The 25,166-nt window shown below is 37.8% G+C and overlaps 1 protein-coding gene across 2 annotated transcripts; it reads right to left on the reverse strand.

Annotated features, from left to right (window-relative positions):
- Positions 1-1,591: 1,591 nt before the first annotated feature.
- Positions 1,592-24,989, reverse strand: PCGF6 (polycomb group ring finger 6). 2 transcript variants are annotated; one of them, XM_080347513.1, is made up of 10 exons: positions 24,665-24,989; positions 23,355-23,454; positions 21,981-22,077; positions 21,333-21,388; positions 20,366-20,425; positions 19,649-19,757; positions 16,115-16,142; positions 12,790-12,888; positions 10,397-10,483; positions 1,592-3,436 (listed from the first exon to the last, which is right to left on the reverse strand). In XM_080347513.1, exons 1-10 carry the CDS (start codon positions 24,950-24,952, stop codon positions 3,380-3,382), a joined length of 981 nt encoding a protein of 326 aa, XP_080203639.1. In that variant the 5' UTR covers positions 24,953-24,989; the 3' UTR covers positions 1,592-3,379. The 2 variants fall into 2 exon arrangements, 1 of the variants encoding a protein (XP_080203639.1); XR_013922337.1 differs by lacking the exon at positions 16,115-16,142 and having other exon boundaries at positions 3,374-3,436.
- Positions 24,990-25,166: the final 177 nt, after the last annotated feature.

The raw sequence follows: 25,166 nt of genomic DNA on the forward strand, positions 1-25,166 counted from the left end.
TACTGGTGTTCAGAACATAAATGTTACACATTGCCACATAGCATCCCTCCATTTAGAGGGCTCAGCTGGATATTTCGTTAGTCTCTTCAATTTTTTCTTATTACATTCAATCTGTATTAAACGTAAAGAAAACCAGCAGAATGTAACAAACATGACTCAATGCTCCTGACTTGATTGTAGCTTGATTCTGCATCTATAAGAACTCCAGACACTAGGGTTCACCATCTCCTCTTGCTAGGAATTGGCATGTCTATAAAGTGACTCAGACTTATGCAGCAGTACAAGTAGTACTTAAACTAAGATCTGCGTTAGCCATGACATTGCTAAGTAGGTAACCAGAAAATAAAACCAGAATTATTTCATCAATGAAGAAACAATAGTGGCTGTAAAATAATGAATGAGTCCAAGCACACCTTCCCTTGCTTCCAGAGCATGAAGCTGGCTCATGTCCCATGAGGAGAGAGATGCCACCCCATAGTAAGCCTGTGGTTACAGCAGCTCTTCTATCATCAGGACCAAAAGTGACTGGCAGAAAGCCAAGGTTAAAAGGAGACCAACAGAAATAAAACAGCAGCAGGAGAGCTGAAAGAAGATTGGCACATTTTGAAGCAAGCAGACTGATTATCTTTACGCAGGAAACCACAGAGCCCACAGCCAAAGGTCACCCCACTGCACGCTGAGGTGCCAAGCAGAGCCCCAGGGGTGCTGCAGGCGCTGGAGAGCAGAGAAAACGTCAGTGCCTTCAGGGTGCGCTGCAGGGTGACAGAAAGCAGGATGTTCAGCCAGCAAAAGGAAGCTAAGAATATGCTTTCTGAAGGCAGGTGAGGAAGAAATCAAGAGAAGCAGACAAATGGGAAAGAAGAGGTCACTAAGCATTTGTATCACAATATCACAGGCAACAGACCTGCCATCCACCTCATTAAGCCACTGAAAGAATGACATGGAAAGTCTTGGCCTTCTTCTGCATTTTAGCTGGCATGTGATCTACCCTACAGAAAATATCTTCTTATAGATATTGCAGAAGTCTTTTTGTTTTAAACAAACAAACAACAAAAAACACATAAACCCCAAACCAAAAATCAAACAAAAGCACAAAAAACCCCTAGAAACTGACACTGACATCAGAGCCAGCAGCAGCACAGTCATCTTGAGGCTATACAAGAGTCAGCAGTATCCTAGAATGACATTAATTTAAATTAACTATCAGCTTGCACATAGCTGTTGAACTTTGAAAATAAGCCCTTTTGTAGACATGAAGTTCAAGCCTGAATTCGGGGAGAATTTGCAATGTAAAAGGTGACTATGCTGTTATACAGAGAAAACAAACTCATGAGTGATAATGAAACGGGAAGTGGCAGCGCGAAGCACGTGAGCCAGATGCCTTGTACAAAGTAAGAGCCAAAGAGAAAGATCCGGCTCCCAGGGAACTTGATAACAACACCCATAAACATGAATGAAAATAACCTAGAGGTGGTTTTGACAAAAAGGATGTATGTATGGAGGAAAAAGGGGTTCTGTAACTACTCAGGATTATTTCTCCTGTATCTGGGCTGAAAAAATATCTTGACATCTTTACTGACCTATTTCTCACTGTAATCCTCATTAAACTGAAAGTCCCAAAAATCGCATATTACTTCAGCTAACGATGCCACACAGTTAGCTTCAGTGGAGATTCTGGTATCAAACCACCCTTCACCATGCAACCCACTAATTGAAATTTGTAATTTGAATAACCCCAGAGCATATCCAGCAGTTCACATGCTATTAATTTTGAGGCTGACATAGGGAACGTGGCATGGACATAAGAGCTCAAATTTAAATTGGCTAAAATAAAGTTTATTTTACTGTTACAATATATAATCTCTTATCAACACAACTCACAAAGTGTTTACAAAATAATCTCATTTTCTACTGCATTTTAGACACTACTTTTATACAAACTTTAAAGGTAAAATAGGAATTTGTAGCTAGAAATATTTCTGTTATATTTTTTAGAAGCATCACAAGAATTACTTCAAACAACTTTTTCTTATGGTGTCATCTTCGGAGGCAAAACTGAATGTTTACTGTAAAAACCTGAGGAAGGATTCATGAAAGCTTTCTTTAGACAAAGGATGCCAGTCCTCTTAGGTGGACAGTGAGCAAGTGCATTTGAGCCAACTTAGGTGCTCTGAAGCTCCTTTAAAAGGAATCTCCTCCCCTTCCCTACACTGATATAGGGAATGAGGGGTGCCTGGCGCATGACAGGAGCTATCGTGAATCCCCATGCTGATGACCTCGTATGCAGCAAGACCATGACACACAAAGCTCTGGTCCTTAATGGTGCGCAAGAAATCTTAAACAGAACAGAATTTGAAGTATTACAGTTGCCACAAAACCTAGTATTCTAATATGTCGAAAGTTACCTAATATCCTCTGTGAATCTGGTAGCAACAGGCAAGTATTACATTACTCAGCCCTGGTTTCCACTACAATGCACTAATACATATTAGGAGGAGTGGGAAAAGCTACCACTGCTGCTAGAAAGGAATGTGCTAAAGTGAAAGGGTTTATGCTCCTGCCAGTCAACAGATTTTACATGACTGCAGAATCAGGCTGACAGTGATTATTTTTCATATAACAAGCAGGCAGAAAGAGGTGCTACTTTTTTTTTTTTCATGCATAGTTTAACCAGCTTATAGCCAGCTCATCTCCATTAAGACTAGAGATGCATGAGCTACCTTTTGGTATAAGCCAAACTACTAGCAAATATATTTCCAGTGCAAACAAAATTGTCTTTCTTCATGAAAAACTAAATTTAATGCTACTTCTCAAAAAACAATGCTTATGATGCATCATTTTCTACCTATTTTGGTCTGTGTTTCTAAGTTTCTTTCCTCTCCCCAAATCGCATCCCAAGACAGATGATCACGTTACTCTTTTTTTTTTTAGGCAAATGACTGTCTCCTCCTCAGAATAAATTATACTGCCCACTGAAGATCATCCCTGAGAGCACTGCTCTAGCTAAACACTTAGAAAGTAAGTGATATCTCATAGCTTAGAGGAAAAAAAGACTGCTCACCTTGTGAGATCTTGTGGTTTTAGGAAGTAAAAAAAAAAAATGCAGCTACTCTGAGCATTTAAATTCCCTGAGCTGAGTGAAATTTGAAGACAGTAATTTGTAACACAAAGCATAGCAACATCTATAGCTGTACTTACAAAAGCTGTAATTTTCTACAGTGGTAATGTCAGACACTAAATTACAAGCATACAGCAGTTAGTGGTGGTTCCTTTTACTTGCTTCCTGCCACAGGAGATACGATGACCTTCTTTGGTGAAAAACAGCAGTGACGAAGCTTGATGAGCCAGATTCTTTTGCCTTCTGATGTTCTAGTGATCTTTAAGTCACAGCTAGTGGAGATACCACCAGGCCATAGTGCAGTACAAGTAAACCATCCTAGAGAGAAGAGAAAGAAACGGTATCATCACATCACTTCACCTTCTCCATGAGGCATTTCTGTCTCCACCTGGCACGACATTCACTATGCAACAGAACCTCAGCTTCAGTCTCTCTCACCATTTTATACCGTGTCCCTTCCATATGGCAAATACAAGTCTTGAAATATTAAGGCAAATACTTACACTTCCCTCTGCTCTCTGAGATGGACAAAGGGTTAAAAAAAAAAAAGAAAAAGAAAAAAAAGAAAAAAAAAGAAAAAGAAAAAAGAAAAGAATTTGGTACTTTGCTTTTAAAGTTAAAATGTAATTATGTTATCTTCATACAATAGGGTCTCGTTTACAACTCATGCTGCTTTCCAGATGATACTGTGAGGTAGATAAAAAAAAAAAATCACTTAATTAAGTAGTTCTAGAAGGTGATGCCAAAAGCTGTACTAGAAGAGCACAGACTACTGCTACACATTCATTAAGTAACGAATATACGGGATAAAAAACCAACCAAACAAAAAACCAAAACATACAGCAAAAAACAAACAACCAAATCCACCAAAACCAAAATCCCCCCAAAAACCCCAAACCAAAACAAACTATTAGTCATGTTTCTCATCTTCTGAGACAGCTCCATCCATATAATAAAAAAATCCTTCACCTGTGAAACAGGACACTTCCCAGCTCATTAGTCTCACTTATGTGACTTAATTCACACACAGTCTGCTTCCACCATTGATTCACTGGGAATCTGACTTGTTGCATTAGATCTATTTATATGGACAGGCTTTAATATAAGCTTTCTTTTGAAGAGAACTGCATTAATCACAACTGACATGTTAGAACTTCTACCATATTTTGCTTCAGATGTTTTTGTCTATTAACATATAGAACCTACGATATGTTCCAGAGAAGATACAGTTCTGTGTGAGGAGGTATACCAGCACACTAAAGAAAAATCTTTAATAAAAAAGTTAATTACAAAAAAAACCCCAACAACAACAACAAAACCCACAGTAACAAGACTGCTGCCACTTTCTGTATTATAACACGTTATCAGTAGAAAGCACTATATTAGTCTAATCACAGTGTTTTGGAAGAATACACATAATTTTAAACAAAAATTTGTTATCTATGTAAAAATGCTTTTGACTGGTTGGTGTACCCTCAACTACTCAGAAAAATCAGAGCCATTTTGCATCGGAGAAAATTTAACATTAAGAAATTGATCTCAAAAAGACTCAAGAGAATGTGCTTTTCCACACCTCCATGAAATGCTCTTTTTCTTCCCTTGGGAATTTTTTCAGACAGTGCCTATCAATACCTTTATGTTCTGTCTGGAACACGATCTCTTATTAGAAAAATAGCCTTGTTTTGTCTCTAGTGCCACAAAGCCCTTTCAGCAGAAAACCATCCTAATTGCTGCTGTGTACAATTATTTTACTCATTCTTCTACCATTAGTTTCTTTGTCTGGCAGCTAAATGGTGCCACTGGAAGGAAAGCTACTGTTCTAGGGGGGAAAAAAAGAAGTACAGTATAATATTTTCAAGGGAAAAATAAAGTGGAAGAGCTACTGGAGTTTTCAAATGTGATGGTGAAAGAAAACAGATTCGTAACAAGGGAGAACAGATCTACAACAGTGATACTTTGATCAATTTAGCCTACATGCTCATTTAGTAGGACCTGAAACTGCTCCTGGCTACAGACTTTGTCATGTATTTAAAGAGAAGATTAATATTCCAAATCAGGAAAAGAGAGCACTAAAAAAGGAGCCTATATTTAAAAAAAAAAAAGTAAAGTTCTAAGAATGGCCATACCAGGGCGGATCAAATGGCTACTTAGCCCCATGGTGAAAGTCTAGATAAAAGCATATGAAAAGGGCAAGTATGCTACCTCTCTATATAATTTTCCCATTTCAAAAGCCTTTCTCAGGAATTTCCTGAGTAGCAAAGTAGCTTTCTAGCAAGCATCTTCCCATGATTTTTCTTCTAAGAATGTGGTCTGTCACTTTTAAATCTATAAACTTCTGGTATCCACAAGTCAAATCTAAGGGAAATCAAACCCAGTTTGCATCACTGGAGATGGTGATGTCAATCATAAGATCATGACTGAAAATCCATAGAAAAAGGGATTAAAAATGCAAGCACTGAGAAAAGTGGATCAAAGTATTCAATTGTCAAAAACAACCAGAAGGGTCACGTTGGAAAAAAAAGGACAGCACATTAAAACACCTATTGAAGAGACCATGTTCAGGCTACAGCAAATATACATGTTCCCTAACTCTACAGGGATACGAACAGCTTCAGAGCAACAGCAAACATGCTGTGAGTCCCATGCAGCTTAACTTTTGTTTAAAGGATGCTTAAAATGAGAAAGGAGGGCCTGCTGGAGGAGAGATGCCAGTCAACCTTAACTTCAACAGACTGGAATGGAAAGAAAACTACAGGGTTTTTAAAAAATATGTACCTAACTTGAAATCACTATATCTTTGAAATTGGGTCCATCTTTCTGGAACACCCTGTTATTTTGTTCCTGCTTACTAAGTTTAATTCATCTTCTCATTCTGTTAATAACCAGAAATCCACTGCTAACTCATAAAAGGATAAAGGAGGAGGCAGGAGCTTTAGCTCATTTACTCATTGCCCAGTATAAAGTGGGATGACCACATTTCAGTATGAAGATAGGATCCTGATCGTCCTCATTTCTTGTTAGGTAGAACAGGTACTATGAAGTTACTTATGAATGTCTTGGCACACAGCATGTTGTTACACCTTCACAAACATAAACCTCCTCTTTGTGCCTGTTAGCTACTTCAATAGAGAAAATAAGACTCATTCAAACCGCCTTTTTTTAAGAACTGTGGTCAAAACAAGTTTTCCCTCCATGCAGAGTTTCCTAAAGGAAAGAAATATTTATACAAGACAATGCTACAACCTATTATTTGATGAATGAGTTTTCAGAAGGTAATTTGGCAGTAGGACATTTAAAGAAATTATCTCTCTACACAGGAAATAGCCCTGTTAAACCAAAGGCCAAACTCACTACAATTCCTTCTATACAAAGAGAAGTTGGGAGTTAACCCAGTACTGGCACCGCTTACTCTGTAATCAGTCACTTTTTAAGTATTATACATTTATATATACGTTCAGCTGCTTTTTCTCGATACTGTTCTTAACAGGAAATCCAAACAGAGAATGAGCTCTTGCTGCTTACGACAAATCCCAAATCAAGCTAGCTCAGATACCCCTAAAAAAAATCCAACAAAAAACCAGCAAAATGAAATATGAGCCTTTCTTCCACCAAAACTCCATAGTTCTTTGCCATACATTTGTGAACCTGATGCAACAAAAAAAAAAAAAAAAAAAAAAAAAGAAAAAAGGGAAAGGATCCTATCTGTTACACCCAGCTATAAACTTCGGAGTGGAACTGACAGTAGAAACGTCACAGTATATACACCTTTTGATGTTGTAAAAGCAGCATCAAGAAAAAGTGGGGCCACTTTCCAAATTCAATATCCCCATAGCAAAGAGTAAAACACTTCCATAGCAGATGTGTGCTAGAGGGTCACAGTAATTAAATTATATCACAGCTTTTACTGCATAACTCAGAAGAGATCAAAAAAATACAATGGCGTTGGGTTACAAAAAGGTGAGAGTCACAAAGAGAGCATTATAATCTGCAAGACCTCCGTGCCAAGAGCCAAGGACATAAAGGAGTTGCTCTTTTTAGCTTTTCCCATGTGTGAGCTCATTAAATCCATCAGTGGTGCAGAGTTCTGAGGAGGCCAGTGTCAGACAAGTGAAAACAACAACCAGCTCAGATCATGTTGCATTTATGCAGCAGAGAGTAAGAAAGTAATGCAAGGAAGAAATACATTATATAGCTAATAACAAGATTCCTTCTTCAGCTACTTGATCAAACTCTTAACTACAGGCAAATCTCAATGCCTGGTAATAAAATTGAGCCTTTAAAAAAATTCTGTCATTGCCTTTGATCTCTCCTTGCAGTAAATTCCACAAGTTTTACACTGTTTTAAAAATTAAGCAAAGTTGCTTCTTTTTATATAAATTCTGTGCAGCAATATTTTTTATGTTTTTGCCCTAAACAGAGTTAGAAATCCCATTTCCAAGTAATTAGAAAGATTCAAGCAACAACCCAATTTCAGAAATGTTTAAATATCTTGAAATCTACAAGATTAAACAGGATTTATTCCTGATTTTTTTTAGCCTTTTGTCTACTACTCAGAAAGTAACACGTTAATTGTTTACATTCAACCACTAAAATTAGTTGCCTATTTACTCCAATTAAAACAACCCAAACAGGTTATTATGGGGCATGTATGAAGAATACCTATTTTACAATATTTGATCTTCCCACACCTGTTGGAAAGGCACACAGTCATTCAGTGAACTAGCTAAAATCCTGCTAGTTTACACCTGCAGGAGACTTCAATTTACTGAGGCTTTAAGGCATCACTACACATTGTTACTCGGGATGGAAAAAAATAACCAAAATCTTCACAAAACCATCTTGGGCATTTAATAACCACTCAAGAGAAGTAAAAAGCCCTAAAAATTACAGTGATTACGGCCCAGAAAAATAAATTACACACAACATATATTATGCTGTATCGCATTGGAAGAAACTTCCAGTGTGAATGTTGCCAAAGAATGCATGTTAAACTTAATGCCTTTGGCAAAGAGAAGCTTATCTGCTTTTGAATCACTTTTCTCAGCAAAAAGAATAACTGCTGACATGAATGAAGTTGCAAGTGAAAAATGTGATTCAGAAGAGCAGTTATTTTTCTCCTCCAACAACTGACTGTATTAATCTATTAAAAAAAAAAAAGCACAATGTTTGTTCCTTTAAATGACTTTGTATTGCTTAAGTAGCTACTGAAGCTATTCTCTTTGCATGAAGCGTCTATGATGAACCTGAGAAACTGGTAAATGACAATGACACTTCTGAGGAGCGCTTCAGCATCCTAGCAAGAGCTGTCGGGGCATTCCAAGGTCCAACACTCTTGGAAAGGCTGGAAGGTTATGATGGCACGAGATGTCCTTGGAACTCAATGCGAAATCCATCAAATGTTCCTCTGCAGTTGTAGTCTCACTGGGCCAGAACAGTTATGCCCCTCATTGAATTTTAGGTCTCAGTGAAAAAAAAAACCCACAACCCCTACCATTTTAAGATTTGAACTCTTAATTTCTTTATTTATTTTTTTCCCCTCTGAATGACTATCTAAAAACTTTATCTATCAAATTCCCTGCTAAAAGTGATTATGAAAGCACAAGACTTCACAAAAAGCTAAGACCTTTTTCTCTTTGTTTGGCCAAGAGAGCAGGCTTGCGAGAATTTATCACTAGCTTACTGATTTTGTAATAATAAGACTTGAAACATCACTGGAGAATGTATCCTGAGATAACTGTTCTTTTTGCAGAGCTGCTGACTAGTACTTAGCCACTAAACATCAATCAGGCAGACCCAATTCTGACAAGAAATGAGAGACACTAAACTCCAACTAGGCAGATCCACTTCTGACAAGAAACGAAACTGATGCAGTTTTCCTTAAAGTTCTTCTCCAAGAGCATTTTTCATACATTAGAAGCTTTTGTGCTAAGATCAAGTCTAAAAGCATGTACATTTGACTACAGCCCTGAATTGAGAAATAAATAATCTTCCTCTTATTTACTGATGCTTTTACTAGAGGGTACTTCCATCACCATGCGTTGATTGCTGCATTGACTTAAAATGAAGTCATTACTTTAGAAGCAAGTTTTTTACCAGTGCCACTTCCTCCTGGCTTCTATCCCCCTGCTCCCCAAAACAGGTTAGGTACATTTTCATTTTTTCTTCTTATTATATAAACAGCTATGACATCAAGTATGGCATTTATTGCCTTTCACTGCAGAAACAGAGGTACACACCATAAGCCTCAAAGATTTTTAATGTTTGCTAACACTAATTAGCATGAGCCACACAAGTCTGCCCTGACCATGGGATCCCTCCTGGTTACTCAAATCAGGTACTGGTGATGCAATGTCCAAGATACCTTGAAATCAGCTTTTCACTTCTTGCCCTGACACAGAAGTCCCCTTGTACCATGAAAGGGCTCAGCAGGAAATTTAAATGTAAAAGATTGTGCATGTATGTGCACAAGCAAGTAGAGAACTGAATTTGCTACTATTTTAGCCTGACATCTGCTTAGATTCCTTTTCAAATAAAATACCAATCTAATTCCTATTTCTCCCCCCTGTACTAAATATTATCTTTTCAGATTTCCAAGTTTATATCTATCTTTTGGTATGCACTAGCTAGACTACTTGATTATTTTTGTTGCACTTCTAAAATTTTGTGACCTTTCCCATTATAAAGATGCTTGAAAAGATTCCCAAGGAAATTTAAAAAAATGCTTTCTTATTTGCAGAGCCAGCAGTCCTTTAGACAGTAAGTTATCAACAAGAAGCAGCTGACTATACACTCATGCTGTGATCAGGACCAGTATAATATGCATCAAGCATATTCATTGCATTCATTACTGTGTATCTTTGGTTTGTGCTTTTATGAGCAAGTTTATTCCCCTGACCCAGTCACAAGGACAGCTTTATTTGGGATGCTTCAGCCCTTTGATTTCTTAAAGAGATGCAATCACCAGGGAGGAAAACAATGAATGTTAATTGAAAGAAAGGTTGGTATAATTTGTCATTGATAAGACAGCAACTTGTTTCAGAATAGAAAAAAAACGCACAAAAAAGCTCACATCCAGAACATCAACCAAGCATCAAGAAGACTCTTAGCACATGGTAAACTTCTCAGCTCTATTTACAATATAAAAAACATTTTGCATAAGCTGGAGATATTTTTTTAAGTGACTTCTTCAGAAAAGATGGTGCTATCTGATAGCTTAAGAAAGAAGTCTTCTATTGTAAAATAGAAAACCTGGAACAAAGCCCCAGATGCCACACACACCTGTACTGCACTCTCTCCTATGGCTTGACGAATTTCCCTCAGTGTCTGGTAGTGTTCCAGCAGGTGATCACCACATATTATGTCCACCTGTGAAAGAACACAAACACGGTAAAGTTCAGCCTGTCTTCGGACTAGTGAAACAGTACCAAAGCCTTTTACGTGTCATTAGAAGAGTTTAAGTCTAGCACGCTAGACACTAAAGCCATTTTTACCTTTGTTGGCCCAATGTACTTAGCATGCACAGCACTAATGTGCTGCCCTAACGCTGCCCACCTCACACACCTAACATGGGGCTCTCTTCTGGAACAGAGAGGACAGTTTATTGTTTCACTCCCAGTTTGGTGCATCCACTGAAAAAAGCTGTTCAGTAATAACTCTGATGAATTTAATGGGAATTTAGATCATGTATTAAAATGATCCCACAAACATCCAGAGTCATTCATCAGTTGCAAAAGAGGGCAAGTTGTTTGTGCCACTGACAGAAAATGAGCCATTGTTTCCCCCACTCTCACCTTCAGTAAGAAACACATGAATAAGTCTGCTTAATATGACTGTTTGGAAGAAGTGTTTTAATAGAAAAGAACAGCTCACTGTATGCCACTGTCAGCGATTACTTCACACAGTTCTCCTTCAAAATGCAATCCATACTTCTGTGATGCAAGTGAAGGGCAAACTCAGCAATTCTAAACAATGTCCTCTGCTGCAGCTAAACTATGCCAATGATGTCTGCAATTCTGGAGGAGGCACTTCTGCTAAGTAACTGCCCACAAAACCAGTATTTTTTTTGGGGAAAAAAAAAAGAGTCTCTTTATAAAATTACTATGAATTACTATGAATTCACTGTTCATAATGTAAATCCAGTTTCTAACATTCCAAATTAGAGCAGTTAACACAGCACTCTCTCAACTACAGGGAAATGAGAAGGCTTTCCTCTGTGAATTACAATGACAAAACCTCAAAATTAAAGTTAAGAGCATTGAAAATGAGCTCTCTGGTTTCTGCAAGGAAAATGTCTAAGCTCTGCCACTGCAGTATTTGGGGAGCATACTGCAATATCATTACGTAGTCTCTCATATGGCCACTTTCTGCTAGAGGAGGCACTCTGTGTTCAGCTATTCAATTCCCCTGGATTTATGCTCTTCTGCACGCTGACCCGCTATCTCTCTCTTGAAAAGACTGAGGAAGATTTATGCTCTGTGCTGCATTATTCTGAGAGTCAGGAACACAGGAATTCTCCTTAACAGCTGAAAAAGGACTAATTCACTTCACCATTGTATAGTATGACAATGATGCAAAACACTCCGTTCATGTTAGGTTGAATCTTAATGTGAAGAAGATTTAACTGCCTAGTATTATTTCTGCTTTTAGCTTCTAGGAGGAAACCAGCAAGTAAAAACTAATCTGGACATAGCATTAAATATTCATTAGATATTGATCCATACATACACAAACACACACACACACATATATTTAGTATCCACATTTGATGTATTTAACACAGAACCTGAAAGATTTTCTTTTTTGAAAGCTGTTTACAGTTATTTTTACTGTTTCACATTCATTGTAGCCTCTGTGGTCATTACTGCAGAATTCAATTCCTTCCCCTCAAATTAATGCAAGAAGTTTATTTAGCTTTATTTTGAGGATATTTTTATTTGTTCAAAATATCTAATCACCACCATCTGAAAGCTACAGAGACTCTCACTGAGAGGAAACCAGCAAATGAAAATACATTACTTCCTTAGAATGATGAATAATTCATATCTGATTTGCCTTGTCACCACTGAAAAGGTAAACAGAATGAATAAATACTCATTACTGAGGCACACAGTCATGCTGTATTGTCTCAAGCAGTTACTGCTGTATGAAAACACAGCCTTAACTCCAACGGCAGCACTTCCACCATTTGCCTATTCACATCAGTATCAGCTTGATCTCCCAATAATTGACAGCTTGAAGAATTGTTTGCACATTATGAAACTCCTGCACCTTCTCAACTGAATGGTTGCTGAAGTATATCAAAGAAATGAAAACTAGTTTTGACACGCAATTCCTATCAAAATGATTGAGAAATATGAAGTCAAATTATTCTGTATTGTATTCTGCTCCTTTGAATTCTTATTTGGAGGCACATGTCTACATTTGCATCTATACCTTTCATTTCTAAGTATTCTGATGAAAATCTAAACATGTTACAAATGAGCTGGGAGAGTTGTTCCTCACAGATCACAACATTTCAAATGTTTAATTTTTTTATCCTTACTGCATTAAAAAAACACACAAAAAAACCAACTAGCATTACTTCTAGACTCTAACAAACAATGTAAATGTTCTGTCTGAATCGCAGGCATTACACTGGCATGACCCTGGAAGCGCCACTACAAGTGGGATACCTGACAAGTAGGGTCCAGATCCATTTTTCTTCTGAGGAATTTCTCCACATGTCCAATTGTTGCCGCCCCTGAAACACGCACAAACTTCTTTTCCAAAGGCTGCAAAGAATAAACATAAGATTTTAAGACAATGTACATTTTCAGCCACCATCACTCTCAAATCCCAAACCCAAGAGAAAGGCTCATAACAGAGTAAGACAGCTTCAATTTTCTGGACCCTTCTCTCTCTGATCTGCTTTCAGAGTACCTCATAGGAAAAGGACTAAATATATTTGAAGACTCCAGGTTCAAACTCCCTCCTGTTTTTAACAACATTTAAAAATAACAAACTACTGACTTCAGTCCTATTTCACTACTGAAGTACTGGAGAATGATACTTGCTATCAATGCTGCATAGAAATTAGTATTACACAGCATTTTAAGAACTTCACACCACAGATAAGCATTTACTTATCAGAAGCACTTGAATTATTTCCTAAAGTTTCCTTATTTTAAAAAAACAAAACAAAACAAAATCAGGCTTGTGTACCAAACATGGTTCAGATAATAAAGCCATGTCATTTTATAATGCAAGGAGCTTAACTCCTTTAGCATTCTAGAAGTATTATGGCTTGGCCTGGAATCAACTTAACAGTCCATGACATTCCAGAATCAATTAAAACACACTACTATGAGAACACAAGGACAAGACTGGTCTGAAATATTTTTGTATAATTTCTAAATACTTTCACAGCAAGGACTGCAATGACAAGACATTTGTTATGCAGCCTCAAAAATTTTAATGAGTTTTTCTTCTGCGGATGAAGTTTTAAACAGCTGACTGGTGATAGTGGCAGCTCAGCAAAGAGGCACAAAGGCAGAGCAGATGACTGCATTCAGTGTGATAAATGGATTACCTTTTGTGTCAATTAATTGGATTTTTATGTTGACTTCTCAATAGCTGTGATTTACTATCCAGGTTCATTGTACTACTTAAATTTGAAAGAAGGATCAGAAGGTCATGGACAACCCTTGAATTCAATCATGAATTTAAATATGTGTCCATGATAACTGTGGCTTTGGAACAATAGTTTGATTTATTCATGCACAAGAGCTAGAAATGACAGTCACATATGATCTAGGCAACCATGCTGCTGTAAGCTTGATGATGCTGAGTTTATGCTTGCTGCATGTATAAATCACAGGTTATGGCCATGTACCTTGTAACCTGTTCTCTCCCCTCTCCATCCTCATTAAAAGAAGAAAAAAAAAGGTTGAAAACCTTCATATATGAAGTTCAACATCTAGTTTAGAAAAAGAAGACAGATAAACAGATCACTGAGGACAGAGAAATGCTAAAAATGGATCAGGGTATGTTTATGAGAAGTGCATATGAAAAAACATTTGGAAGGCTGACGAGTAAACCTCTTGGTCATGAAGTGGAATAAAAAAGAAGCATGAAGATAGAAAGTGTAGTGAAGAAAGTAAGGATAAAAAGGAAGAAGAGGTACAGTGAAGCAAGGGTTTAACATACAGCAAGGAATTGCAAAATGCTGTAGAAAAATACTAGTTAAAAGATATGGTATTTCTTAAAACTCATATAGATGATATACAAGTCTAAATAGACCCATAAGATGAGTGGCACTTCAGTCTATGGACAGTAGGATTATTTGTGGCACAGAACTATTCCTGTGAGTAATGGGAGTAGCCTTTCATCTTCAACATCCTCAAAACACTACAGTTAAAATGAACAGGGATATTTATGGCTTAAAGACAAAATAAAACAAAAAATCCCCCAAAACACACAAAAATTCCCTTTCATGAATCACAAACACTCCTTAACAATGTTTGAGCCAGGTGTCATTTTTAAAAGGCAACACTACTTGCATTGGAATGGCATGTTGCAGAGGAAATAAGTGTCTGACAAATTTCAATATTACAACACGTAAGTTAATCAAACGGTTGAACTGCCCTCAGTCATTCTTCTGTGGCCCAAAATGAACAAGACAAAAAAACAAAGCAGAAAGAAGGGCAAATATGAGGCAGGAGGAATGGAAGGTGATACAAGAGCAAGACGACAAAAAAAAAAATAGTGTGAAATGTAAAGGTAAAAAGAAGGAAAAAATTGCTGGGTAGCTGTAGGGGTGTAATAGATGAAGAAAATTCACTGCAGACATTTTCAGGAACGTTGCCCCCTTCTACAGATGAATTTTGTTTTACGAAACTACGCTTGTATTTTGTAAAAATTCTTATTACTGTATTTCAAAGTTTGAAATTGCCTCCTAAGCTCTGCCATAACAAATCTGATTGCTATTAAAAATAGTATGAATAACTGCAATTAAATCTAACAGTTCAGATTTATGCCTGAAAATGTATTGATTAGAAATCAACTCAGCTGAAAACATGACGGGAATTAATAAAATGGTACACTTAGGAGAATTAATATTTAAAGTTACTAACAGGCGTTTTTCTCAAACTTTTCAACAATAAAATTTTTCTGCTAACTGTAGCAGAAACATACACAGAGTAATTTAAAATTACATCTCATTCTTGCCCTTCAACAGAGTATTTTTTTCTAAATGTTTAGCCAAAATACTGGAAGGACACACTCCAAGTATCTCTGAACTACATCATATGAAACGATGAAGGCAGCAAACAATGTGCACTTTCTCAATGAATTTGTACCGAAGCAGCTCAGTAAGAAGATCTGTATTGGAAGAAGAGTCTTCTTCCTTGGCAGGGATTGGGAACGCTAATTGTTTAGCAGAACAGCCACTGTATAGTTGTTAGTGAAGGGATGAAGAAAAGAATAAGCTTTCTGATGACTAAGGAAGCATATAGTGCTGCCTAGACAATCTGTATATTTTTTTGTTATATGTTTAAACACATAGCAATTTATTGTACTATTTTTATAACTCAGGCTATGCTTCCTCTGAATAACCTATGCAAGCTTTCCCCTACAAATAGAGAAACTTTCCCAAAAACCAGTATTTTAGACAATGTCTTCACCTTTGTTTAGGATTCCAATAAAAGCCATAAGAGAGCACTTTTTGGAGAGAGATGCAAGATTAACAACCTAGAATCACTGAGGTAAAATTTCATCAGTATTGTTTCCATTTTCCCACTAAAACTTTAATTACGTAGCCTCAGAAGCATTCTTTTCCTATTCTGTGATGCTATACAATAATAGGTTTGAAAGTACTCTGTAATTCAAGGTTGGTTATTACTATGCTGATGAAAGTTCAGGCTGCACTCAGTGTAAGAAAAACAAACTACATTAAATACATTCAGGTTATACATATTTCTGAAGTAAATCATATGAGAAAAATTCAAATCACATCTGCACCTTAAAATTCCCTGTGCCTTCGTTAGCTCTGAAAAACAAGAGAAGAGTAAACACAATCAATATTGCTACAGTTAACAGTTATTAACACCCTCAAGCTCTTTATTATAATAGTCACTGATTTAGTAGTCTAGCATATCAAGCTTATTTTCCCAATCAGGCTCTTCCTTTCATTAAACTCTAATACATGAGATAATATTAGACTGAATTTATCTTTTTCTCCTACCCTTTATTTTGTACTCCATTTTTCTCGTGAATTCAGCTATTTAAGACTTTAACATTTGTCTACATGAAATGGAAACAAACCAAACCAAAACACAGCCTAAAGCCATTTTGAAACACAACACTCATTTTCATAGGAATAGGTTGTAATGTTAATGCTACTTAAACATCCATATTTCATCATCCTTGATATTTGGAACTTTAACAGACAGTATCTAAGAAGTTGCTTACAGAGCATGCCCAACCACAGAAGACGATTTCTGGGCCAGTTGTTGGCCTTCCAGACTGTTTATACCCCAGGATTAATGCTAATGCTATCTAGGAATTCAGGAAAACAGCAGGTGTTTCTCTGGAAGGTGAGATACACACAAAAGTGGCAAATGACCAAATTCTCAGCTAGTTTCAACAAAGGTTCATTGATTTCACAGTCTGAGCATGTGATCTGTTAATACTACTGATCGTCTAGACTCCACATCACCATCTCATAGTGCAATGTATAAATTTCTCAATTAATTAAGCTCAATTAATGACATTTCACTATTCCTCCAGTGCAGTAGCAAGTATGTACACATGAGAAGAAAAAATGCAGTATTTCATTGCACTGAAGAGGTAAATCAAACATCACTTTAAATCAACTATACTTTTACTGACCATTTGATAGCAAACAAAGGTATCTGTACAGGCCACACAGTAGCGTGGCACTTCAAGTTATTGTAATTGAGTATCTCTACCTCTAAACACATACCGGCTACCAGCTAAGTAAAGCTGTCATCAAATTCTGCTACTGAAATGAAATGTAAAGTTACTAAGAAGCAACCATAGAAAAACTTTTCCATTACAGCTCTCATTTTCTTTGATACAGTTTCACAGCCACAGGCAACTATATTATATACTCTAAGGACACAATACAGACAGACTTTCAAAGTAACAATTTCTGCTGGCTGGTCCAATCCACTCCAAGTTTTCTTTATTTAAAGAGCTTTCTTAATCTCTCATTGTCAAGAAAATCTCTTTGATTTTTACCTTCAAAGGGGAAAACATATTAACCCTTGAACATATAAAGTATAAAAGAAGATCAAAGGTAGTCAGTAAAATAAATTGTGAAGTAGATGCTGTTAAGCCATCAACCTTTTTCTGTTAACATTCTGTGTTTCCCTCCATATAAGTAACAGAAACATAGCAGACACCTTCACATAGTATAGATGGTATTTGCACAGTGTTACCTGCTTTGCTGCCAACACTGGAACGGAAGCTCAAAATAAAACTACCAGAAAAACAAATACAACAGTACAGGTTCTAAAGTAATTTTGTTCTACAGACAGGCAGATTAATGTTAACTAGTTTTGAGATTTAAGTTGCCCAACATCTTCCTCTTGCTTTGAAAAAAAACCCAAGACATACTTGCCGAGAATCACAGGAGGGGGAGAAGTAACCAGGAGACTTTCAGAGTAAAGATCTAACCCAAAGTACTTTCACTACAATGAGTTCAAACTGTCTCTAATCCTGCAGTTAAGACAATCTAAGGAAACTCCCCTATAGAGTCACCACATGTTCCAACCCGAAAGGGTCGCTAGGACCCTGTATTAATTATATAATGTGTTTTAGACCACATTCATTATAGGGAAACAAGCCTTTAAAAGTACAATTAAAAATTATAATTAAGTTTTGAGTGTACAAAATAGTCACACGCTGAAAAGCTATATGTCTTTGTTTTCCTCTCCCATTCAACACAAGGTTCTGGGTTTTACTTATGACAATCGTGCTCTTAATGCTAAAGCATTAATTTCCTCTGTCTCATTTCTTCAATTCATGAATGTATTTCCACACCATCCTACTCAGCAGAATGGCAGTATAATACCATGTTTAAAAAGAGGAACCTGAGACAGACTGTATTGAAAGGTAACTAAGAACTCTAAGTGCCCAATTTGGAACATAAAAGATTGGATTTGTCTGCAGAACACTAGATACAACAGCTTTAGTCTGACTCCCACTGCTTTCAGCTGTGCTTGTGAGCATTCAGCAATTCCGCAAGTTAGGCATACAGAAAATGAACAATGGAATTAAGCCAGGTATGTGGATTCGCAAGGCCATTTTATAGGACAGTCACAGATTGTTCCCTACTGGTTTAGTTTGAAGACCTTATATTTTCTTCCTGCAATCCCACTTCTCACCCATTTAAAGAAATAAAAAAGCCACATGATGGGCAACACTTAAAAAAAAAAAAAAAAAAAAGAAAAGAAAAGAAAGCCAACAACATAAAACCCCACACATCACTACCTACCTGGCCAAATTTTACCCATGAAGGAAATTTGTTCTGTACTCTGAATAAAACAAGACATGGTGGAAACACTGGACACATTGAAAGACTGGGACATGATATCTACAAGAGTGAGACTGAATCAAGATGGTATGCTTTGTTGCTAGAAGTTCCAAATTTCTGATGGCTTGACTTAATTTGTGTAATAGTTTGCTATGATTATGTATTGGAGTCCTCTGAACATTTTGTTCAGGCAAAGTCAGGCCAAAAGCGAGCACAATCTGGGTAGAGAGGCGAGAGTTGCAAAAGACAAGCTGCTTCTCTTCCACAACTGAGGTTCTGCACAGTGTGGCACTAGCAAAGAAGTTACAGCTTTCAGTCCTTTCTCAATTATGCTCTCTCAATCACTAACATATAAATTTACACATGGCCAAAGGAATACAATTTATCTTCCTTGCGTACCTGAAAACAACTGAAGTGTTGGGGCTGGATTTCTCCCTCACAATCCATGGCTAAAGGAAAGTCCTGATACAAAAGCTTCAGCATAATTCATTAAAGTCTGGGAAACTGTCAGCTAAACTTAATAGTGGACCACATTGTTATTGCCACCTATAACATTTACAGGAATATTGCTCCTGCTGCCCAGGTTGTAGTCGCTGAGTTACATTAGCAAGTCCTAACATAGCCAGCATTGATGGTACTGCCACCTACAGGGATTAAGGAACTTTAAGAGATAGGTATTTCATAATTCAGCTTACTGATACTACATTACTCTGTTAAAAATAAAACAAACACGTTAAGATTTAAAACTATGCTTTTTAGGAAACTGCTGTCATAGAAAGTCACCTTTCACATTTAATTATCTATATCATCTAGCTATGCATAGTTGGCTATCACTATTGCACAGTAAGTTAAAACCAGCTCTTCACCTGCTATTTGAGATGGAGGAAATGCACATTCAATGACAACTAAGCCAGTAACAGTCTAACATACACAAGCAGCACCCTCACGTCATTGAGTTGCTCTTACAACACACCCACAACTTGCCCACAACTCACCCAATGAACTCCAGAAGTATGGAGATGTCAAGTTCTGGTGGGATCCGGAACACAGAGCCCAGAACTTTTCGAGGTCTTCCTCTGCTTGCTGGAACTGGCTGTGGGACAGCTAAAATATTCAAATAGCCAAAATGCAAACATAACTTGAAATAAAAGCAGCATAAGATGCTAAAATACACCAAGCAAAACAGATGAACTCATAAGCAAAAAGGGTCTGTGCAATTCATTCTATTTTCTTATTACTAAATCAGCTCTTTATACATTTAATGTTGTGTATCTGAACCAGAGTTTTATTAGCTTCCAGCATGGCACTTCTCCAAAGAGCTGTTTATTTGATAGTAAGACAAGAAACAATTAGACTAATTCCTCATCTGTCAAGAGACTTTGAAGTTCTTATTTTTACCCCTTAGTGATGCCCATAATTTATTAAGATCAAGAAAATAAAATTAACACACATATATATATTTCCTGGTTGCTGACAAAATAGAACGTGTTAAAAAATAAATCCAGCCACAATCTGGGTTTAACTACTGCCTTTTCCATCTATTTTTGTAATTGAGAACTGTGATAAGTTACCATAATCAGGCAACCAAGAATCTCGTATTTCCAATACTACATATCTTCAGTTACAAGCTAATATTTCAAGGAAAGGCCTTAAGAACAAATAGTATTGTAAATATTTCTTTAACAGTATTATATAAAGTGATGACAGCTCACCTGGTTTGGGCACTTCTAATCCTCTTTCTTTATAGAAGTCATGCATTTGTTTTTTCTCTCCTGAAAATAAAACAAACCAAACAAACACACACACACACACACAAAGACCAAACCAACCAACCAAACAAACAAAAAAAACCAAAAAACACCACAGTAGACAACAGATTAGAATGTTATTTCAGATGCTGAGAATATCTATCTAGTTTCCAATGCTCAGAGCAGTAAAAACTTCCTAAGTTCCTACAGACCTTCACCATAACTAGTATTCCAGATGAGGCTGGGACACTTAAGATACCATGACTAAGAGTTTATTAGTAAAAACTGGGAAGACATGAGAGAGGAGTTGGCCATTAATCACACTGAAATAACTGCAAAAACTAGCATTATTCTGGCTGTCATGACTATTTTTATAGCATCTATAGGCTGTCATGACTGTATTTATACCATCTATAGTTCATATATATATATATATATATCCATGAAACGTGTATATTTCACTCAGACCACACAGGCAGACCATATGGATTCATTAGCTCCCCAAGTTCAAGGGAAATGACGTGACAGTGAACACACTTAATATCAGAAAAATAAATGTGGAAGTGTGGAAAAAAAGAAAAGCATTTGAAAGAATCAGTCTTAGCACCTTTTTTTCAACTGAGGCAAGTAAACTTGTTAGATGTAATGACATTTTCTGTACTTAAAAAAGAATATGAGGCATGGCTGTGAAATATTATCCAAATGTTTGTCTGGATACAGTGACACCTGTGTTTCATAAGACAGGGTACATACAAATACCCGTAAGAGCATTTAGCAGCCAGAAAGATGCCAGTTGGCACAGCTAATTAAGTAAGATTTATAATCAAACATTATAAAGCTATTTTAAAGAACTAAGAATAGAAATGGGGCATTGAATTACTGTTTTCTGTTCAGTTATCTCTAAATTGATATAATAAAGAAAGGGACTTACTTTCCTCCAAATTGACAACTAATTTATAGACTATGTCTTGCAGTTGCCGGTCCAGTCTATTAAAGAGAAAACAAAACAAAACAAAACGAAAGAGTCTTTGGTGCAATACAGCATGGTTTGAAATTGTAACAGAGATGCCAAATACACTGTCGAAATATAACCTACATAAAGAGAAGAGTAACAGAGTGGCAACTCCACATCTGCCTAAATTAATGTCCTGACAGCAGGGCTCTAATAGAAGCAGCCACAGAAAGTTAAAAGCACCAACCCTCAAGAATTTGTGAACAGTTCAAGAAACTAAAACTCCATTCTCAGAGCTAGTAAGTATACAATGCCAACAAAGCTTTGTCTAAAAGGAAATTAAAGTGAGTAGTAAGATCTCATATCACCTGTAACAATAAGTAAATATATAAAAATACCCAGGGTGGGGGAATAACAATCTATAGAAAGGGATACAAACTAGATAAAACAAGAAATCGAGTATTTTTATCTTTGCTATTGAGATGAAACTTAAACAAAGAACAAATGCATTTCTTGTTCCTTCATTTGAAATAGGAAAGCACTACAAGTCTGTAAAACAAAACACTTAAAAGCAAGCAGCAAAACATGGGAAAAAAGATACCTATAAAAATAACATGAACTTGTTACCTGATATTATAAAGGGGCTGTGTCTGATGTACAACGATGTTGCATTTTGGACATCTGTTGCTATAGTAGAAGTGTCTCACTATGCAGCTTTTACAAACTGTAAAGAAAAGAAACCTCATAAAAGTCACATGTCCATTATACAACACCATTTGTTTAAGCATTAGAAGCAATTACACCCAGACTTCTCAATTAAAATTTGTCAGAAACAAAACGGAGCAAATCTTTCAACTTTAAAACTGAAGTAAATAGCAGCTTTCTGCCTGTACAGGATACAATGCTCTTGGATATTCAGTTAAGATTATTCATAGGAATAACCTTAGTCCAGTTGACACAACAGCAGGTGTTCAATGTTGTAATTGTGTTACCAGAAAAAAAGGATAGCTGACTGCTGCAGACAAAAGGTCTGCTAAAAAGCACCCTACAAGCAGTTTCAGTAGAAAAAACAAGGTAAGGAATTACAATTCTGCCATTTTCATTGTATTGCACATGTACTTTAAAAAATTGGAAGGAAAGCTAATGAGAGAAAACATCCAGAATAAATAACTTACTATTGAATCAGCTCCATGTCACCCTGAACACAAACTTTTCCACAACATTTACCAGGGAACTTCTCAGAGATCACCACAATTGCACTTGCAACATTATGCTGTCACTACTAACCACTGTGCATTTTCTTAAATTACAAACGGCACTGAATATTACATAGCATAGATAAAATTAGTAAGCAGTGCCATGCTAATTAAAAAAAAAAAAAATTAGAGAAAAATATGAGATTTCCCTCTAAGTAGTGTTAGCAGCTGGAAGGACCAGGAAGTTGAGATTGTTGAATTCAGGTGGGAACATGGGTGTGGCTGAAAGATTCAGCTCACAGAAGGTGTTCTATTAGCTTTGAGAGAAAATAGTTCTGTTAGCAATAGAAAACCTGCTAAGACGACAGAAAAAAAAGAGGGGAAAAATAACAAGACAAGAACATTGAAATAAGTATTTTTTATTCACCTATTTCTGTTCATCGGTCTATAGACTAACTGTTCCATGCAGGTACTTAACAATTTCTGTATCTGAAAATTTATTTCCACGTGGCTGCCTGCTTAGTTTTGTGAGCTTACAAGCTGATATCAGTAACAACTTAGGAAACTCTCTAGTCCATTGCAAGTAGGGTCACTCAACTTTCTTTTCTCAGCTACATACCCAAATTCTTACAGCCTACTTAAAAAAAAAAAAAAAACACCAACCAAATTTCCTTAAGGAACAGAATAAATACAATACACATTCACATCAAACAGAGAATTATCTTTTTGAAAGCAGAATATCTCGACAGCTAACCTTTGTTTGAATTTGCAACTAAACTCTTAAGATGACAATACTGATACTTACAGGTGTGCAGACATTCTGTAATAGTTGTAGCATCAATAAAGTAACCTTTGCAGATGGAACACAGGATGTAAGGGGTCAACTCTGCGAGGTTTATCATACGCTACAAACAAAGACATTTTGCAAGAGTTTGAATACAAAGGCTAAGCCATGAAATTTCCTGATCGCAGCTTCTAGAAGAAGAATTCTAGAAGAATTTCAACTAGCCATCTGAACCAACCTTTCTGTAAATGGCAATGCAATTTGTTTCATGAATTATATCCAAAAAGCAAACTATAAACTGCCCTTTTGGGAAGAGTTCCTTTGGATAACTCTAACAGAATATTAAATAATAAGCAAGACTGAAGTGGATACTGGAAGCAAATAATACCATTATTTGAAAATGCTCAGCAAGCATGTTGGGCCCCCCAATCAAGATATGTAACTAGTGCTGTATTTTGTTTCTACACACAGTTAGGGGTTATAAAATATATATTGAAGCAAAGACTAAAATTTCAGTGCTCTGAATTCTGGTTACTAAGCACATTTATCAGGAAAACATACAAATAATTTCACAATTTTCCTGTTGGAAGTCTACTATTTCAAAAAAGAACAAATTTATTTGATATCAATGATCTGAGGTCTGAGAAAGGTAACACATGAGATTATGTTCCACTTCCTCTAGCCTCAAAGTTAGGCTAAGGGGCTTTATTTCTCATAATGACACCACTCTTTTTGTCCACATGCCACCATTTACCACTCTCCCAGCTACACCAACAGTTTGTAGGGGCTTCATCTAAATGAGACAGAAAAAACGAACTTTGTTAATAATAAAAAGCCTATTACCATACAGCTTATACTGCCTAAGCAGGGGTCCAGACTCACACCTGGAAGTCTTCAAAAGTCTGTAAAGCACGTAAAAGTTGAAGTCCACTGCTTGCAGGACCTGCCTGAAAACTGACCTCCCGCAGACAGCAGGCCCCACCTGAAGAGGTTGTGTTTCACTCCCAGCAGCCTCCCCACAGCAGGGCGGGTTGCCCACCACACCACCTCGTGCACTCCTCACGCCCACATTCCCACCCTTGTCTCACAGCCGTCCCCGCGGTGCCCTGTTCCGCACCGGAGCCCGTGGGCCCCCGGCCGGGCCGCCCCCTCCATCCCGGCTGCTCCCGCTGTTGCTGCCGCAGTGAGCGCGCGCCCCCACCTCGAGCCACATGCGCCCCGCGGGGCACGCCGGGAGCGGGGCCCGGCGCGCGACGGAGCCGTTGCTCCGGTGGCGGCCGGCGCGTGCCCTCGCCTCAGAGGACGCTCCCCCTCGCGCCCCCCGCCCCTACCTCCCGGTCGTCGTCCGAATCGAGCTCCCCGTCGTCCGTCCCGAACCGAGCCCCGGCGTCACCCTCGAGCTCCTCTTCCTCCATCTCCTCTTCCTCGTCGTCTTCGTCGTCGTCCTCATCGCCGCTGGACTCCGAGCGGCTCCGCTCGAACTCGAAGGGGAGGGAGCGCGACCCCGAACAGCTGGGAGCCCCCTCCATCTCCTGATCCTCATCGGCCGGGACCGCTCCTGCTCCATCCCCGGCCGACAGCCCCGAGACCACGGAGCCAACCTCCACCTCCGTGTCCATGGCTCGGGGTGGGGGGTGGAGACCAGGGCAAACGCGGGACCGTGTGCTGGCCGCCCGCGGGGGAGGGCGGGAGCGGTAGTCCGCCAGCGCAGCCCGCGCAGCGCGCGTGCGCGGCAACGGCGCGGGGCATGATGGGAACTGTAGTTTTAGCGGGCAGGGGCCCGAGCCGTTGCGCATGCGCTGAGTCTCAAAGCGCTGTTACTTGTAATAGCTA

The sequence above is a fragment of the Nesoenas mayeri genome (assembly GCF_963082525.1).
Source record: "Nesoenas mayeri genome assembly, chromosome: 7".
In the NCBI taxonomy this organism is placed as follows: Eukaryota; Metazoa; Chordata; class Aves; order Columbiformes; family Columbidae; genus Nesoenas; species Nesoenas mayeri.